Here is a 20,800-nt window from a genome sequence, read left to right as displayed (position 1 = left end):
AAATGGCATTTCCTTATTTCAAACGCATATTTACTAGGATTGATAAACTTTGTTCACATCCTGATTGACAATTACATATGATTATAGAGTGATTACCCAGACATTTTATCTATGCAATTCAAAATGCTTCAAAAGACTGGGTTTTATCTTTTATATTTGGTTTGTTTGACTTGGTGCCCTCTTCACTGGGAAATGCTTAAAATTCACCTTTGATCTTCTTATGATACATTCCTGGTAATCATGCACAAAGCCAGATCTTTCAAGATTTTTTTTTCTTTTTAGAAAATTAAGTGCTGTAAGATAAATGTAGTGAGAAAAGGATTCTTTGCACCAAGAAATCATGGTCAAACTTCATTTTATTGATTTTGGGAGGAAGCTAAACTCATTATACATAATATCTCTTTACAGAATCGAAATTCATAGGTTTGGCTAGATCTTCTCCATCCATTCTGGACAACTGTAGAGCTCCTCCTGAGAAAGCCTTCTTCACTACATAAGGACCTTCATAATTTGGAGCCCATTTGCTTAGATTTTCTCCTGGTAAAGCTAAGAGCTTCTTCAGCACCAAATCTCCTTCTTGGAACATACAAGGTCTAACCTTCTTATCATATGCTTTGGCCATCCTTTTCTGGTAAATCTGATGATGACATATTGTAGCTACCCTCTTTTCACTGATTAGATTTAGTTGTTAATATCTCACTTTGCCCCACTTAGCCTCTTCTAGTTCTGAATCCATCAACACCTTTAACGATGAGATTTCTACTTCCGAAGGCATCATTGCCTTCATCCCATACACTAGATAATATGGAGTGGCTCTTGTCGAGGTTCTCACTGTAAGGATTAATGTAAGGATTAAACAATGATAAAAACAAATGTTAAGGTTAGAGGATCCACTAATGGTATTTCAAACAAGTATAGTATAAACTCTTATTGCTTAATTGGAAACCACACACAAAAGAGGTTCCAATTGAATTATTTATCATTAATAGCTCATTATAATTTATTAACATTATCATATTAATTATCTTATTTAAGTAGCACCAAACTTTTAAATATTGTTAGGAATTCATGATGCTAACTTATGTTAACAACAAATCAAGTTCCTTTCATAGCAGAGGTGTAGGTAATACCATACGGTTGGGCTATGATATTGCGAAGCATTTGTTGTACCAAGTGTTATACAACACAAATTTAGATTAACCATTTAACAAGCAAGGTATTAAGAATTAGTAAGATAAAAAGATAAGACATGTTAATATTAAACATTAAGGTCCATGTTGAGTTTACAATATACTTATTCTTACACCATTAGTGTAACCTTTTCACCTTGACATAATGAACTTAGCTAAACATAATGAAGAAGAGAAACATAAATAAACAAAACAAGAGCATAAATAAGATACAAGTTAACTAAGTAAGGGAAAGGAAATGAAAAGCATAAACAAGATATTAATGAAAGCAAAACTTAAGAGTTACAAAAAAATATAAAGCGAGAGAGCAGGAACAAGTTCTTGATCTGCACAACTAAGCCTCTAAATGCATGCCAAATGCCTCTTTTTATAGGCCAAAATTTGAAACTATTGATTTGATGACTGATTGTTGAGTGGGTGGCCAACTCTTGACTTGGTGAAAATCTTTATCTTTTTGTCTGAATAAAACGTCATTGCTAGCATCAGAACTAGATACACCTATACTATGAAAGTTGTAGGAAATTGTCTTAGCTTTCTAGGAAACAAAAATTGAGGTCATTTGGACTTCTAGAACTAGAGATATGGGCTGAACACTGAATAGTGTCTGAGCTGCAGGACAGATTCAAACTTCTCCGTTGTTGCTATAATTTGGACTTGAAAATGGCCTTCTTAGATTTTAGCCTCCACATGAAAGTTGTAGGCCTATGTCTTATTGAACCTGTGTAAAAAGTTGAGATCATTTGGACATCTAGAACTCGAGATATGATCCAATTACCAAACAATGTTCTAGTTTGGACTACACCAACATCACTTTTCTAAGTTTGGCCCTCTCTTTGTGACACGACCAAAAGCTTGATGTCTTCTCCCAATTATAGGAGTGTCGAAGTAATAAATAACCCAGCAAGACCGGGGTTGAACCATTGAGAGGTTAATTGTATAAATTATAAATAACAATACAACAACAATAACAACAACAATAATAATAGTAATACCCAGTACGTGGCATTGGTATACTTGAGAATGATATAAAAGATCGGGTCATAGGTTTCCAGCCTATATATTGATTTTATAAAAAGATCAAAAAGATATATTATATAATATAAACAGATTTCTGATGCAAATGAACAAGGCAAGACCAACAATGTCAGGATCCTTGATCAAACACAGAGCATACTTAATGTAAATAAAATATAAAAAAATATAAATAATAATAGTAGTAGTAGTAGTAGTAGTAATAAAAGAAGAGGAAGAAGTTAATGAGAACTTTGAGATGAAAGATTAATGTAAGGATTAAACAATGATAAAAACAAATGTCAAGGTTAGAGGTTCCACTAATGGTACTTCAAATAAGTATAATATAAACTTTTATTATTCAATTGGAAACCACACATAAAAGAGGTTCCAATTAGATTATAAATTGTTAACATGATTACATTAGTTATCTTATTCGAATAATGCTAATACTTGTAAATGTTGTTAGGCATTCATGATTATAACTTAAATTAACAACAAATCAAGTTCCTTTCATAGCTCAGGTGTTGGTTATACCATACAGTATGGGCTATGAAAGTGCCAAGTATTTGTTGCACTAAGTGTTATACAACATAAATCTAGATTAACCATTTAACAAGCAAAGTATTAAAAGTGAACAAGATAACAAATATAAAACATGTTAGTATCCGACATTAAGGTCCATGTTAAGTTTATATTATACTTATTCTTACACCATTAGTGTAACCTTTTCACCTTGACATAATAGATTTAGCTAAACATAATGAAAGAAAGAAACATAAATAAACAATACAAATAAAGGAAAGGAAATAAAGAGCATAAACAAGAGATTAATATAACATCAAATAAAGCTTAAACATTATAAAATACAAAGAAAGAGAGCAAGAGCATGATCTTGATCTGAACACCAAGATGCCTAAATGCATGGCAAAAACCTCCTTTTATAGGCCAAAATTTGGAACTATTGATTTGATGAATAATTGTTGAGTGGGTGGCCACATCTTGACTTGGTGAATATCCTTATCTTCTTGTCTGAATAAAACATTATTGCTAACATCAAAACTGGAACCATATGAAATCATGAAAGTTCTAGGAAATTCTCTTAGCTTTTCAGGTCATAAAAAGTTGAGATCATTTGGGCTTCTAGAACTCAAGATATGGGCTAAACACTAAATAGTGCGTGGGCTGTAGGACAGATTTGGACTTCTTCGTTGTTGCTATGATTTGGACTTGAAAACGGCCTTGTTAGATCCTGGACTCCACATGAAAGTTGTAGGCCTATGTCTTACCAAATATGTGTAAACATTTGAGATCATTTGACATCTAGAACTCGAGATATGACCCAATTACCGAACAATATTCCAGTTTGGACTGCACCAACATCTCTTTTCTAAGCTTCACCCTCTATTTATCTTCACAAATTTCAGTAGTTGAATACATCAATCAATCCTTTGATTTATGTGATATGCCTGCATTTAAGATGAACATTTACCATATATTAAGGTATCTTATAGTATTAGACTGTTCATTATAAAACATACTTTAGTTAAGGAGTTATTTATACTTCAAGTGCAAAATGATGATATAAAACCTTGATAAACATGTACTTTGAAGTACTAATCACACCCCCCAACCAGCTTATTACTAGTCCCTAATAATCAAAGCGTTAAAATAGAAAAATAATTTGCAAGTTCCACAAAGCAAGGCATTCATCATTCAACTTCCATTAATCTATCCAGATAAACAAACTCTCAATAAAATTTCCTCCTTGCTCTGCCATCCTAATAAGGATACTTACTAAAATGCATCTCAATAGTTAATAAAACTAACTCCATACTCTGCCATCCTAATAACAATTTTTTCAAATGATTTTAATAATAGCAAAAACAGTTAACAAGTTAGTTAGTTTTTTTTTTTTAACTACTACCCTCCCCCCCCCAACCAAAACGAGACATTGTCCTCAATGTCTTAAGGTAGAAAGATAGAGTATAGAAGACATTACCTGAAACAACGAACAATGACAAACCTAAAACAGACTTAAACAAATATAATAAGTAACAAAACAAAATAATATGCTATTAATAAAACCACAAGACACAATGTTTCACAAATGAAGGCTCAAATCTAATTTAAGCTTTTTACGGCTTTCCTTAGTTGACCAATCTAGGCGACTCATGTAGGGATCAATGACAGGGATGAAAGATTGTAGTTGGTCAATCAATTATTCAGCAGTAGTAGCAAAGATTATGATTTGTCGTGTCGAAGATGTTAGAAATTCCTGTTCCACAGCTTGATCAAGGAAAGACAACAACTTATCATAAAAACCATTAACATTTAACAAACCTATAGGTTTATGGTGAATGTGCAGTTGGGCCCAAGATGAAATATGAAAGATCTCTTCCAATGTGCCCAGAGCACCTGGTAAGGCAATGAAGGCATCAACATGGTTAAACATGGTATTCAGCCGGTCAGACATTGTAGGGACCTGTAGTTCATCTCCAATTATTTTTCCAATGATGTCCCCATTTGCTAAAGCTTTGGGGACAACCCCCAAAACTTGATTGCCTCCTAAAAATGCAGCCATTGACACACCTCCCATTAACCCAAGGCTTCCTCCCCCATATACTAAATGAATCTTTCTCTCAGCTAGTACCTGACTAAGATGATTTGTTGATTCTAAAAACTCTTTTTCTTTCCCAGGACTGGATCCACCGAAAACACAAATATTTCTTATGCGATGACTTGAGGAACTTGCCATTTCTACACACTTCTATATTTGATGAATGTATGGGTTGAGTAGAAATGAAGGGAAGGAAGAGAAGAATTTATAGATGAGAAAATGAAAATGCAATCATACCACCTATATGTAGGCCAACTGTTGTCTCACACTCTCTCTCTTTATTTATTTATTTTGACAAAGCATGTATGTACAAGTAGTTGTGATTGTGGCTCACATCTTCCCATCCAGTTTTCTTTGAAACTAGCAAACAGGGTCTTTTTTAGTCAGATTCCCAAGACTAAGTTGAGCATGTTCTTTATGGAATTGTGGTCATAAATGATGAATTGCACGATGCACATCTCCACTAGGATGCATCTCAAGGGTCAACAAAAGATTATCCAAGGACCCCTTACTCAGGCCATCCTTAATGAATTGTATTTTATCTTCACAGTTTACAGATACCATTCCTAAAGAACGACATGTCACATTACAAGTCCATCTAGCACATCCGTGACAGACTTTCAGTCATTTTGCACGACGTTTCTTTGCAAAAGTGCTTGTACCTGTTCCAGGCATGTGTGAAATGAAATAATTGGAGGACTCACCTGATAATCAGACCTTTGCTTCAAATAGCCAGCGAATATCTTCAGGAATTCCATGATTCATTAACAACCTCAATCTTGCACACCTAGTATGGTAAATTTTTGTAATCGCATTTGGAGGTAGAGCGGGAAAATACCTTTTCAACTTTTCAAGAGTGGTGTCCATTTTCAAAAGACAATTGGAGATGAGATTCAAAGAAGGGAGAAAGAGCAGAGAATTGTACAAATATATACAGGTATCAGTTATTTGGGAAACTGAAAGAACCGACTTTAGTCACGGAGTACCATTATCCGCCATTTGACCGGGGTGAGAGAGAGACTAGAAAAAAACAAAACAGAACACAAAACAATGTGAGAAAAAGAATCAATTTTTATATACAGGATCACTCAATTCAATAAAGTCATTTTCAATTGAAAAATTGTCCAAATAAACTTTCAAACGATGCCCATTTACCTTGAAAACATTGTCATTCTTTGGATTCTCGATATCACAGGCCCCATATGGATACACATGTTTCACAATAAATGGACCGCTCCATCTTTTTCATAGTTTTCCAGGAAATAAATGGAGTCGAGAATTATAAAGCAAGACTTTTTTTTACCAACATTGAATGTTTTTCTCAGTATTTTCTTGTCATGAAAGTCTTTGATTCTTGCTTTTATGAATTCTTGAATTGTCATATGCATCATTTCTTATTTCCTCAAGCTCATTTATTTGCAATTTTCACAGCTGACTATCATCATCAAGGTTTGAATTGAAAGCTTTAATAGCCCAATAAGCTTTATGTTCAATTTCCACAGGCAAGTGACAAGGTTTTCCATAGACTAGTCTATAAGGTGACATACCTAATGATGTTTTATAAGCAGTTGGATAAGCCCAAAGTGCATTATTAAGTCTTAAAGACCAGTCTTTCCTATTAGGGTTCACTGTTTTCTCCAAGATTTGTTTGATCTCCCTATTAGCAAGCTCTACTTGTCCACTTGTTTGAGGGTGATAAGGGGTGGCAACTTTGTGTGTGATTTCATATTTCTTCATTAAAGAATCAAATGGCTTGTTCCAGAAATGTGTTCCACCATCACTTATCATGGCTCGAGGGATTCCAAATTGACTCAAAATATTATCTTTCAAAAACTTTATCATTGTTTTGTGATCATTGTTTCGACTTGGAATTGCCTCTATCCATTTTGAAACATAATCTACTGCGACTAATATGTACACGAAACCAAATGATGGAGAAAATGGACCCATGAAATCTATACCCCAATAGTCAAAGATCTCAATGACAAGAATAGGATTTAAAGGCATCATATGACGTTTTGAAATAGATCCTAATTTTTTTTATAATTTTCACAAGTCTTGCAGAATGCATGTGAGTCCTTGAACATGGTGGGCCAGTAAAATCCACTTTGTAAGATTTTTGCAGTTGTCTTTTTTTACGAGAAATGACCCCCACATGCCTCAGAATGACAAAATTTAATGACACTACTTACCTCATTGTCAGGAATGCATCTTCGAAATATTTGATCAGGACAATGTTTAAATAAATACGGGTCATCCCAATAAAAGTTCTTCACTTCATTCAAGAAATTTCTTTTGTCTTGGGTACTCCAATAAGCTGGCAATTGTCCTGAAACAAGAAAATTAACAATATTAGCAAACCAAGGCATCGTAGAAACGGAAAGTAAAGATTCATCGGGAAAGTAGTCATCGATTGGTGTGATTTCAAATTTCGAATCTATTGTCAATCTTGACAAATGATATGCAACAACATTTTCGGTGCCTTTCTTGTCTTTGATTGTGATATCAAATTCTTGAAGTAACAAAATCCACCGCACCAATCTAGCCTTATAATCTTTCTTAGAAAGAAGATATTTCAATGCTGCATGATCACTAAAAACAACAATAGGTGAGCCAACAAGATAAGACCTGAATTTATCACATGCAAACACTATTGCAAGTAATTCTTTTTCAGTGGTGGTGTAATTCATTTGAGCACTATTTAAAGTTTTACTTGCATAGTAAATCACATAAGGTTTCTTATCTTTTCTTTGTCCCAAGACAGCACCCACGGTATAATCACTAGCATCACACATTATTTCAAAAGGTAATGACCAATCAGGAGGTTGAATGACAGGAGTAGAAGTAAGCAAGTTTTTAAGTTTAACAAAGGTTTCTTCACAATGTTCAGTCCATTCAAAAATATTATCCTTTGTTAAAAGGTTACTCAAGGGCTTAGATATTACACTAAAATCTTTGATGAACCTTCTGTAATAACCAGCATGTCCTAAGAATGATCTAACATCCTTAACAGATTTTGGTGCTGGTAAGTTGGCAATTAACTCGATTTTACATTTGTCAACCTCAATTCCTTTCGATGAAACAATGTGACCAAGTACAATGCCGTTTGTTACCATAAAGTGACATTTTTCCCAATTCAGTACAAGATTCTTCTCTTCACACCTGCTCAAAACCTTTTCTAAGTTAGTCAAACAATCATCAAATGAATCACCAAAAATAGAAAAATCATCCATAAAAATCTCAAGAAAACATTCGACCATATCACTAAATATGCTAAGCATGCATCTTTGAAACGTGGCTGGTGTATTACATAATCCAAAAGGCATCCTTCGATATGCAAAAGTACCAAATGGACATGTGAAAGTAGTCTTCTCTTGATCTTCTAATGCAATTTCAATTTGATTGTAACCTGAATAGCCATCTAGGAAACAATAAAATTCATAACCTACAACTCTTTCTAGTATTTGATCCATGAAAGGTAAAGGGAAATGATCTTTTCTAGTCATTGAATTAAGTTTCCTATAGTCAATGCACATGCACCAACCAGTAACAGTCCTAATTGGAATTAACTCATTTTTCTCATTTGTTATCATAGTGACTCCAGACTTTTTGGGTACAACTTGGGTAGGATTTACCCATTTGCTGTCAGAAATAGGATAAATGATTCCATTATCTACAAGCTTAATGACTTCATTTTTCACTACTTCTTTCATATTAGGATTAAGCCTTCGTTGCATTTCTCTAAAGGGTTTAGCATTTTCCTCCAAATAAATCCTGTGTGTGCAAATCATAGTGCTAATTCCTTTTATGTTAGCTATGATCCATCCTAATGCATTTTTGTGCATTTTCAGAGTCTTTAATACCTTACCTTCTTGATGTGCATTAAGTTTGGAAGAGATTATTATCGGAAAAGTTTCATTTTCTCCCAAAAATGAGTATTTGAGATTAAATGGTAACGACTTCAATTCAGGTTTTGGTGGTTGAACACTTGAAGGTATGGGCTCAATTGATCGTGGTGGCAATTCTTCAATTTATGGTCTCCAATTACATGCCTTTGATTCTTTCTGAAAATAGACCATTTGCAAATCATCAGATTCATCAATCTTAGTTTCACTAGAAGTGGTTTGAAATTGATCATGAACTAATTTTTCAATAAAGTCCACTTTCTGTAAATCATTATCATCTCTAGGTTGGTTGTAAATGTTGAAAATATTCATCTCCAATGTCATGTTTCCAAATGATAGCTTCATCAGTCCATTCCTACAATTAATCAATGCATTAGAAGTGGCAAGAAATGGACGTCCTAAAATGATAGGAATTGAATTACATGCTTCAACAGGTTGTGTATCTGAGACAACAAAATCTACAGGGTAAATGAATTTTTCAACTTGTACTAACACATCCTCAACTATTCCTCTAGACACTTTTACAGATCTATTAGCAAGTAAAAGAGTTACAGAGGTTGGTTTTAACTCACCTAGATTGAGACTTTGAAAGACTGAATATGGAAGTAAATTCACACTAGCTCCAAGATCAAGTAAGGCTCTTTCAATTTTATGTTCTCCAATAAAACAAGAAATTGAAATTGTAGGACAACCAAGGTCTTTATATTTCAAAGCATTATTGTTCTGAAGAATGGCACTTGTTCGGCTAAAAAGGCTTTCTTTTTCACATTCAGTTTTCTCTTCACAATGCACAGATCTTTCAAAAATTTAGCATAGGAAGGAACTTGTTTAATAGCATCCAACAAACGTATATTGATCCTTACCTGTTTGAAAGTTTCAAAGATTTCAGAGTTGTGATTGACTTTTCTTTGTTTGGTCATGGCATGAGGAAATGGGAGTGTTGGTGGGGAATCAGCCTTTTCTTTGCAATGTTCAGGTTCAACCTCTTCCTTATCCTTAGAGATAGACTCTTCATCTTTCTCACAAGGTTTAAGAGTGGGTTTTTCAATAACCTTACCACTACGAAGAGTAATGCTTGATTTGACTTGATCCATGTGTTGGCTTCCAGAACTACTTGCATTTATATTGTATTACCCCTTTGGATTTTGCTGTGGTTGAGATGGAAACTTACCTTTCTCTTGGAAACTGAGAGTAGATGTTAATTTTGCAAGAGCATCTTTAAAATCTGTCATGCTTTAAGCAAGTTGTGTTGATTGTCTCCTGCTTTTCAATGAATGCATACAATGTTTCCTCAAGATTTCTTCTAGGAGGTGGAGCATAAAGAGGTGCATATCCATGAGAATTTTGGAAATTATGGTGTGCTTGAAAAAATGGTTGTGAAAGTTCTAGGAAATTCTCTTAGCTTTTCAGGTAAAAAAAGTTGAGGTCATTTGGGCTTCTAGAACTCAAGATATGGGCTGAACACTAAATAGTGTCTTGGTTGTAGGACAGATTCAGACTTCTTCGTTGTTGCTATGATTTGGGCTTGAAAATGGCCTTGTTAGATCCTGGCCTCCATATGAAAGTTGTAGGCTTATGTCTTACCAAATCTGTGTAAAAATGTGAGATCATTTGGACATCTAGAACTCGAGATATGACCCAATTACCGAACAGTGTTCCTGTTTGGACCGCACCAACATCTCTTTTCTAAGCTTCACCCTCTCTTTATCTTCACAAATTTCAGTATTTGAATTCATCAATCAATCTTTTGATTTATGTGATATACCTGCATTTAAGATGAACATTTACCATATATTAAGGTATCTTTAGTATTAGACTTGTTATTATAAAACATGCTTTAGTTAAGGAGTTATTGATACTTCAAGTGCAAAATAATAATATAAACCCTTGATAAACATGCACTTTTAAGTACTAATCACTTTGTCCTTTGAATTTCAATATTTGAACTCATCAATCAATCCTTTCATTTATGTGATAGGCCTGCATTTAAGATGAACATTTACCATAAATTAAAGGTATTTTTTATTATTAGGTATGTTATTATAAAACATGATTTAGTTAAGGAGTTATTGATACTTCAAGTGCAAAATGATGATATAAAACCTTGATAAAAATGCACTTTTAAGTACTAATCAATAGTCAATAGCTACGAGAATGAATCTATGCTCATTGCTAGCTTTTGGGTTAACAGGCCCAATCACATCGATTCCCCACATTGCAAATGGCCATGGAGATGCTAGATTAAACAGCGGAGTTGGAGGTGCATTGACCTTATCACTATGCACTTGACACTCGTGACATTTCTTGACATAGTCAATGCAGTCTTTCTCTAACATCATCAAGAAATAACCAGCTCTTTGTATTTTCCTTTCTACTATATGGTCGTTATCATGAGTTGAGCAAATCCTTTCATGAACCTCTCGTAAAGCATTTCTAGCATCTGTCTCATTCAAACACCTTAGCAAGGTTCCGTCAAATGATCTTTTATACATAATCTCTCCATCTAAATAGAAATCCCAAGCTAATCTTCTTAGGGTTTTCTTATCCATCTTTGATGCTCTTGCTAGATATTCTTGATTTTGCACAAATTTCTTGATATCGTAATACCAAGGCTTTCCATCTATCTCTTCTTCAATCGAGCAACAATGAGCTGGGTTATTTCTGATGTCAATATGTACAAGATGTACTTTACGTCCAAGATCAATTATAGCCATAGCAGCCAATGTAGCGAAAGTGTCTGCAAAATGGTTTCCTTCTCTCCCTAGATGGGTGAACTTTATCTCTTTAAACTCTTCTGATAGTGTGGATAAATATTCCTGGTATGACCTAAATATTTCTTCTTTGATTTTCCATTCTCTTTTTACCTGATAGATAATCAATATTGAGTCACCATACACATCTATTTTTTTAATCTTTAGCTCTAATGCAGATTTTAAACCCAAGATACAAGCCTCATACTCAGCTGTATTATTGGTGCATTCAAAATGTAATTTAATTGATCCCGGATACTGTTTCTTTTCGAGAGAGATTATTATTGCACCGGCCCCATTACCATACATATTTACTACCCCATCAAAAAATATGATCCACCGATCTGTCTTCCCTTCTTCTTCCTCTATTAATAGTACATCTTCATCAGGGAAATCAAAATCTAATGGCTCATAATCTTCAACAGCATTATTAGCTAGGTGATTAGCGATCACACTTCCCTTCATGGCTTTCCTTCTCATATACACTATGTCATATTCTGCCAACAAAACTTGCCACCTTGCAATTCAACTCGAGAGATAGGGTTTGTTACATATGTACCTCAATGGATCCACTTTTAAAATCAACCAAGTGGTGTGATACAACATATAATTTGTCGCCCATAATAGTGCATAATAGAGCTTCTCTATCACCGCTTATTAAGACTCACATTCAATGAACTTCTTAATTAAGTAATAAATGGCCCTTTCTTTTCTCCCGGTTTCATAAATGCTGACCCAATACACATCCCATAATTGCCTCAGTCATTGTCAGATATAATATTAAAGGCCTTCCTGATATAGGAGGAACAAGCAAAGGTGGACTCTATAAATAATGCTTGATTTTATTGAATGCCTACTCACACTCCTCATTCCAAGTCCCAGGATTCTTTTTTCTTAGTAGTCGGAGTAGTCGGAAAATAGGTTCACATGTTGTGGTCAACTAAGCTATAAATCGGGCGATGTAGTTCAATCTTCCTAAGAATCCTCTCACCTCCTTTTCGGTCTTTGGGGATAGCATAGATTGGATGGCCCTTACTTTATCATAATCTACTTATATACCTCTGTTGCTTAGCACAAATCCTAGCAGTTTTCCGGACTTGACCCCAAATGAACATTTTGCAGGGTTGAGCTTTAGTTCTTATTTCCTCAACCTTTCAAATAGCTTTCTTAAAACCTTTACATGATCTTCTCCCTTCTTGGACTTCGTAATCATATCATCTACACACACCTCAATTTCTTTGTGCATCATATCATGAAACAGAGTCATTATGGCTCTTTGATAGGTGGCCCCTGTGTTCTTTAGACCGAATGGCATAACCTTGTAACACTATGTTCCCCAAGGTGTAACAAAAGTCTTCTTTGCCTTATCCTCTGAAGCCATTTTTATCTGGTTATATCTTGAGAAACCATCCATAAAGGACTATGTGGAACTACGTGCATCATTGTCAACCAAAAAATCTATGTGTGGTAATGGAAAATCATCTTTGGGGCTAGCTTTAATCCTTCCCTCTTTCTTTGGTACAACAACAATATTGGATACCCATTGTGGATATTTAACTACTTCTAAAAAACCTGCATTCCATTATTTCTTGAGTTCTACTTTGACTTTGATCCAGACATCTGGGTGGGCTCTCCTTAATTTCTGCTTGACTGGTTTATAACCTTCCTCCAGTGGGATCTTGTGTACTACGATATTTGTATCCAAACCAGGCATGTCCTCGTAGGACTAAGCCAAAACATCTACATATTCTTAAAGTAAGGCGATCATTGATTTTCTTTGCTTATAAGTAATTAAGGTTCCTATTTTCAACTCTTTCTTAGACTGATCACTACCCACATTTATGGTTCAAGTTCTTCTACAATGGGTTTCCAAGTCTGTTCATGCCGTTCCACCAGTTTTGTGAATTCTTTGATATTGCTTTCATCCCACTCTTTTTCTTCCACCATAATCACATGTTCGTTAAAGTTTGGCCATTCATTCTTGATGTTAAGTGTATGTGATGTTGTGGAAGATCCGCTTTCAAGATTCTTAAAAACGAAAAGCGTCTAGTGTAAATGCGCATATAAATAGACAAAATTTGAAAATGCATGATCTCATTAAAGCAAAGGGTGGGCTCAATGACAAGGATAGAATCTGGCTGACCTCATGAGCCTTGATTGTCAACCAGAGGAAATAAAAGCAAAAAAAGAAATGATAGAAACATGTTAATGCAAACAAAGTTGGTTTACATTTTAAACACTACAGGAGCTTTGTGGGTCACCCAGTTTTGAAACTTCTCGCCCATGGCCAGCTTTCGCACAAAGGTCTTGGTGGAGACTTCCTCTAGAGTATGGACAGTCAGTTGTGGCAATGATTCATCTTCCACTCCTACTACCATAGTCATGCCACCTCTTTCCTCTTGATCCTTCTCCATGGTGTTTATATCCATAGTTGATAGTTTTTTTACTAAGGCTTTCTGAACCTTTATCAGGTTGCATTACATATGTAACCTTTGGGAACGATATCCTAAGGGGAGGGATTTCCAGCTCTTCTTCTTCAGGCTCTCTCCCTTTAATCCTTGCCATTCTTCTCTCCCTTCTCCTACTAGAAGCCCTTTGATGATCCTTGATGTAACCATATTATTCGATAGTTTCACCCGCATTTAACTAGTGTTTTGCATATGTTATTTATATAAAATGCCTTGATATTCTTTGTCTTATGTTTTAAAGGCATTTTTGGATGAAAGATGCAAAAAGGAGTAAATTGGAGGTAATTGGCAGATTTGATGTTCAGTCGGTATTTTGTGCAGAGCGTGAGTTCCAGAGATCGAAATGAAGTGATTCCAGTGGCATTAAAAAGCTAACATCCATACCTTTTTGGAAATGTAATGCAAGAAAAATAAAAAGAGAAAGATCATGGAAATCACATCCTTCAAAGTCAAAATCTCGCAGTCTGCCAATGTTGACCTTTGCCCATTCAAAATTCAATATCTGGAGCTTCAGAAGTCCAATTGATGCAAACTCAATTGGGTTGGATTCCTTACTCAAAGATCTATAAACGCTCCAAATTTCAGCCAAAAACGATGTCATATGAGGGAGATATGAGTTTTCAAAGATGACAGCTGAATTCTGCCAGCAAGCAGGTTGCGTGAAGAAACGAATCAAAATTTCATCCAGAAGCATCCAAACCGACCAGCAATTTAGCTCCTCTAGTAAATATTCTAGAAGGTCAAGGAAGGCAGCCACCAACCTCAAGGCAGCCACCAACCTCATGGCAGCCACCAACCTCAACCCAGCAGCCAGCAGCCAGCAGCCTTCACACTACCACCATCTATTGATGTTCACACTTGAGCTTTGATATTTTCTTACTTACAATTTGTGTATAAATAGAGGGTGAGTAGAAGGAGGTAAAGAAGAAGAAGCAAGAAGAAGGGAGGAAACACAAACTCTCCTCTCTACAAATCAGAAATTATGTATTCTTTCATCTTTAGGAGTAGTTGTTCAATAGATATGCAAGGCTAAGCTCGTTTTCTTGGTTGCAAGGACACAACAAACCTTCGGATTTCAAGAACCGTGAGATTTATTCTTCCTTTTATTTTCAGTTTATGTTATGAATGAGTATGTTTGTTTTCCTATGCATATTTCCTATGATTGTTGTTGATAATTGCTAGAGCGGACTCTAAGTTATTATTGTGAACGATCTATTGCTAAGTTTGATATCAAAACCGGAGTTGTGGTATATAAACTTGTGAAGCAACTAAGCTTGATAATTGTAGCGGAACTACGTTATTAAACTTAGGGAGAACATTCGATCATAGCAACACAAATTGACAACTTGGTTGTTAAGATTAATGAATTTATCTGGATCTTAAGGCTGCCATTGGATTAAATCATTAGTGCGGACACTGTGATTGTTTGTTGGTTAGGGATAGTTATACGGCGGATCCGTTAATTAACCAATATTAAGAAAAGATAAAATTCATAATATAAACTGAAGTTTCGTTTCAAGGATCGGTTCTAATTTCCGTTGGTGGATGTGTGCTTGCAACCAAGGTTTGTTTTCTTGATATATTTCAGTTTCAATTGATTTTGTTTGCTAGTTTAATTTCTGCCATAGTTTAAATCATTTCAAATCAATCCCCCCCAATTACATAACGTACAACATAAAAATCTAACTTCAAACTTCCTCGTGGGATCGACCCCTTGCTTGCTCTATACTATCTTGTGTTGTGTGTTTTAAGCTAGGGTAATTAATTTGTGCGGCCGCGACATCGCAACAAATTTTGGCGCCGTTGCCGGGGAGGTAATTTTAGTTGATTCTTGTTCTTGTACTGTTATTTTTAGTTTCTGTGATTGTTATTTACATTTCTGGAAAAAAAAAAAAAAAAAAAAAAAAAAACAGAATTTTTGCTTGCGGTGTTACTGTTCACTTGCCGCAGCGGTACTGTTGAAGACAGAATTGTTTGTGGAATTAGGTTTCTAACCTTCATTTTCTGAAGTGAAACGACGTTCTGAACAAGACTAGTGGTATACCACTAGCCCCACCCCATCGAGGCTAAATTCTGCTGCTTTCTAAGGTTTTTAGGCAGTTTTAGTTTTCTAGCGTAGGATTTTCATATAATTTGCATTATTTTTTTTTTTATTATTCGCTTGTGTGGTTGCTTTCTTTTGAGTTTTCTTAGCGATTGATGCCAGTAACCCGTTCTACTAATCAGAGTCTAGTGCAGGTTGATCTTGAAATAGAAAGCACTTTACGCAAGTTAAGAAAGGAAGTTCACCTCAACACCATGGCGGTTGCACGACAACAAACACTCAAGGAGCTTGCTGCTCCTAACGTGGAGAATCAACCATTGTGCATAAACATAGACAATAATGTAAACTTTGAGCTCAAATCTGGTTTTATACATTTGTTACCAACATTCAATGGTCTTGCAGGAGAAGATCCTCATACTCATCTCAAGGAGTTCCATATGGTTTGTGTTGGCATGAAACCGAATGGAGTTGATGAAGAACAAGTTAAGTTGAAAGCTTTCCCTTTCTCTTTAAAAGGGGCAGCAAAGGCATGGCTTTTCTCTATTCTCCCAGGATCTATTGGAACTTGGAATGCCATGAAGAAGATTTTCCTTGAGAAGTATTTCCCAGCATCTCGAGTTGCCAACATAAGGAAAGAAATATGTGGGATTCGGCAATCTCATGGAGAGACTCTCTCCGAGTATTGGGAAAGATTTGAGCAACTATGCATTCAATGCCCTCATCATCAAATACCCGATCAGCTGCTCATTCAATATTTCTATGAAGGATTGATGCCTACTGATCGTAGTATCATTGATGCTGCAAGTGGAGGCGCATTAGTGGATAAGACACCCGAGGTTGCACGCCAATTGATCTCAAACATGGCAGCCAACTCAAAACAGTTTGGCACTCGTGGAGACTTCTCCAACAAACGAGTAAATGAGGTAAGTATTTCTAACCTTGAAAATAAAGTTAATGATCTTACTTCTCTTGTGCGTTCTTTGGCTTGTGGAAATGTGCAGCAGGTGAAAGTTTGTAGCATATGCTCCTCACAAGGACATGCTTCGAATATGTGCCCAACAATGCAAGAAGATTACATTGAACAAGCTCATGCAATAGATGGAGCATTCAACGGACAACCTCAGCGTAAGTATGATCCTTTTTCCCACACGTACAATCCTGGATGGAGAGATCATCGTAACCTACGATATGGGAACCAACCTCAACAAGGCAATCAAGGCCAACAATTCCATCCCAATGGATTTCAACCCCAACAGAATTATCAAGCAAGACAATCATCATCCAATGATGATCTTCGTGAGATGATGAAAACTTTGGCTTCTAATACTGTTACTTTGCAACAAAATGTCATGTCTTTTCAACAGGAAACAAGGTCAAGTATTCACAACTTGGAAAAGCAAATGGGGCAAGTAGTTTCAAGTGTGGGAAAATTGGAAGCACAAATGAATGGAAAATTGCCCTCCCAAGCATTGAATCCAATAGAGCATGTTAGTGCGATCATGTTGCGAAGTGGGAAAGAAATTGAAGAGAAAAGGTCAAAACAAATTGAGATGGAGGAAGAAGAAGAGATAGAAACTGAATTGAGTACAAAGAAGATACATCATCCTTCTCCTCCACAAACTGAAACAAAGACCAACACTCCAAAGGTAACTCCTCACTCAATGAATTCCAGTTTTACAACAATTCCACCCTTTCCCGTGAGTTCTTCTAGGTCAAAGAAAGAGGACAAGGAAAAAGAGATTCTAGAGGTTTTTAAGAAAGTAGAACTCAACATTCCTTTGCTTGATGCTATCAAGCAAATTCCCAAGTATGCCAAATTCTTGAAGGAGTTGTGTACTACCAAGAGAGCTTTCAAACTGAAAGGTCATGAAACGGTAAGTATGGGTGAAGTTGTATCTGCTGTTGTTCAAAAGAATCTGCCTTTGAAACAAAAAGACCCAGGTGCGTTTACTATCCCATGTGTTATTGGTAATGCTAGTTTTAAAAGAGCTTTATGCGATTTAGGTGCATCCATTAGTGTTATGCCTAAACATGTTTATGATTCTCTTAGTCTAGAGCCTTTGAATAAAACTAGTATTGTAATGCAACTTGCGGATCGTAGTTTTGTTTACCCACTTGGTGTGATAGAAGATGTCCTAGTCAAGATTGATAGTTTGGTCATTCCATGCGACTTTTATATTCTTGATATGGAACATGATTCTTGTGATTCATCAAACAACACTCCTATATTGTTTGGGAGACCATTCTTGAAAACTGCCAACATGAAGATTGATTGTGGTAAGGATACCTTGTCTATGGAGGTAGGAGATGAAAAAATTGAATTTAATTTTCATGATGCAATGACATATCCTTATAGCAATGTTTATTCTATCACATGTTATGACCAAGTTGATAAGTGTGTGCAACAAGTTTGTGATTTTGATAATGAGTATGGATTAAGCATGGCTTTGAGCAATGACTATGATTTTACCAAGATAGAAGAGATGGAAAGGCATATATGTGTTCCCCAAAACATGCATGAATCAACATTGGATTTGCAAGCTTTGCAAATTGTCCTTCATGATGCAAGATTCATTTACCCCATCACAAACAGTGAATGGGTGGCACCTATCCTTTTGGTGCCCAAAAAGATTGGAATTACGGTGGAAGAGATTCAAAATGATGCTTACGAGAATGCAAGGATTTACAAAGAAAAGACTAAGAATCTTCATGACCGAATGCTTACAAGAAAGGAGTTTCATGTTGGAGACAAAGTCCTTCTTTATCATTCGCGTTTGAAACTTTTTCCTGGAAAGTTGTGCTCTCATTGGATTGGACCCTTTGATGTTTCTAATATTTTTCCTTATGGTGCAGTTGAAATTACAAGTTTAGACACTAACAACATACTCAAAGTCAATGGGCATCGTTTGAAACCTTTCTATGAAGGTTGGACGACAGAACTCACCGCTTCTGCAGAGTTAGCTGAACCAATCTATGAAGAATGAGCATGCAATATGTCGAGCCAATGACATAAAACAAAAGCGCTTACTGGGAGGCAACCCAGCACAAAAAGAAAAAAAATCAGATTTGCTTTCTTTTTCCTTATCTTTTATTTTTCGTATTTTACTTTATCTTTGTCATTCTCTTATGTTCCTTTGCTTTTATTTCAACATTGAGGACAATGTTGTGTTTTAAGTGTGGGGGTATTGGGAGAATTTTGGTTTTCTTATTTTCATTTTCTTTGTTGTTTTTTTTTTTTTTTTAAAAAAAAAAACATTGTGTTTGATCTTTTTAACTCCTATTGGTTTTTTAGAATATCAGTATTATATATGAGAATTAATTGAGATAGATGAAGATATAAATCAAATGAAGGAGTATGCATGCAAATTTTAAGGTTTAATTGGTTTAGGGATTGACTTTGAGAATATGCCATGTTGACTTTATAGTGTTATACAAATGCAAGCTTTTGAGCCTTCAAAATTATATTCTTTGAGTGTGCATTCTTTCAATGATAAGTATCTCTAGAACTTGCTTCATATCTTATTGAGATTATATCCCATTACAAATATACATGAAGATGATAAAGGCATTAGGAATTTTAACCCCTCAAGCCAAAAAGCCAACCTAAAGCATATTATCCTTAGTGAACCCGTTTTGAGCTTGGTTATCTTTTTTTTGCTTTATCCATGTATAAGCCTTAACTTTATATATGTTTTTCTTTTCCCCTGGCCAAGGATTAGTAGAGCATATACTTGTAATATTTAATGGAATTATGGTTGGAAATTATATGAAAAGAAAGAAGTGATGCTTGATGAAAAAATGGGCAAAGTTGCCAAAGAAAAAAAAAAGAAAAAGAAAAAAAGAAAAAAAAGTATTCCTTTATGTTCTTAAGGTTTTATGTTGAAAGAGCTTGAAATCAAAAGGAGTTAAGCATTTGTGATTAAAGATGAAAAATTTATGAGCTTTGATGGAATATCTTGTTTGAAGTATCATTTTTCAAAATGCTCTACTTTCATTGGTTTGAACCTTTCCTTTTACTTTCTTTTACCTCACCTTAACCTCAGCCCCATTACAACCGGAAAATAAGACCTTTTGATTCATGTAATACTTGTAATAAGTTGCTAATGGAGATGAGATTGAAAAGCAAGCTTATGGTAGAACATACTCTTTGATTGAATTTGAGAGATTTAAACACATAAACCCTAAACACATGAGTGTTGGAGTGTATATCAATGAGAGGACCTATCACTTTGGCATGGCATAGATTTCATTTAAATCCAGACGATTGATTGAGTTTTGAAGTTTGCATGTAAATAAATTCATGAGAATTATACTATTTATCCTTCATGATTGTATTCTTGTTTATAATGCTTGTACTCTTGGACATTGATGGGAGATTAAGAAATTGATCATAGTTATTTTCAATTTAATTTTATTTATCCTTTCTCGACGACGAGCAAGAGCTAAGTGTGGGGGTATTTGATGTAACCATATTATTCGATAGTTTCACCCGCATTTAACTAGTGTTTTGCATATGTTATTTATATAAAATGCCTTGATATTCTTTGTCTTATGTTTTAAAGGCATTTTTGGATGAAAGATGCAAAAAGGAGTAAATTGGAGGTAATTGGCAGATTTGATGTTCAGTCGGTATTTTGTGCAGAGCGTGAGTTCCAGAGATCGAAATGAAGTGATTCCAGTGGCATTAAAAAGCTAACATCCATACCTTTTTGGAAATGTAATGCAAGAAAAATAAAAAGAGAAAGATCATGGAAATCACATCCTTCAAAGTCAAATCTCGCAGTCTGCCAATGTTGACCTTTGCCCATTCAA

The 20,800-nt window shown here is 35.2% G+C and overlaps 2 protein-coding genes across 2 annotated transcripts in view; one reads left to right on the top strand and one right to left on the bottom strand.

Moving 5' to 3' along the window:
- LOC118052486 (probable serine/threonine-protein kinase PBL7) overlaps positions 1-622 on the bottom strand; it is a 38,373-nt gene extending 37,751 nt beyond the window's left edge. Inside the window, exon 1 of the mRNA XM_035063465.2 lies at positions 407-622. Within this exon, the coding sequence (XP_034919356.1) occupies positions 407-622 (216 nt within the window). The remainder of the gene's footprint in view (positions 1-406) is intronic.
- Positions 623-14,403: 13,781 nt separating this feature from the next.
- On the top strand, positions 14,404-19,163 carry LOC140954865 (uncharacterized). The gene is made up of 2 exons (XM_073405780.1): positions 14,404-15,028; positions 16,183-19,163. The coding sequence occupies exon 2, from the start codon at positions 16,243-16,245 to the stop codon at positions 18,970-18,972; it is 2,730 nt and encodes a 909-aa protein (XP_073261881.1). The 5' UTR covers positions 14,404-15,028; positions 16,183-16,242; the 3' UTR covers positions 18,973-19,163.
- The last annotated feature ends 1,637 nt before the right edge of the window (positions 19,164-20,800 follow it).

Source organism: Populus alba, chromosome 17 (genome assembly GCF_005239225.2).
Source record: "Populus alba chromosome 17, ASM523922v2, whole genome shotgun sequence".
Lineage (NCBI taxonomy): Eukaryota > Viridiplantae > Streptophyta > Magnoliopsida > Malpighiales > Salicaceae > Populus > Populus alba.
This window is presented reverse-complemented; position numbering and strand designations above follow the sequence as displayed.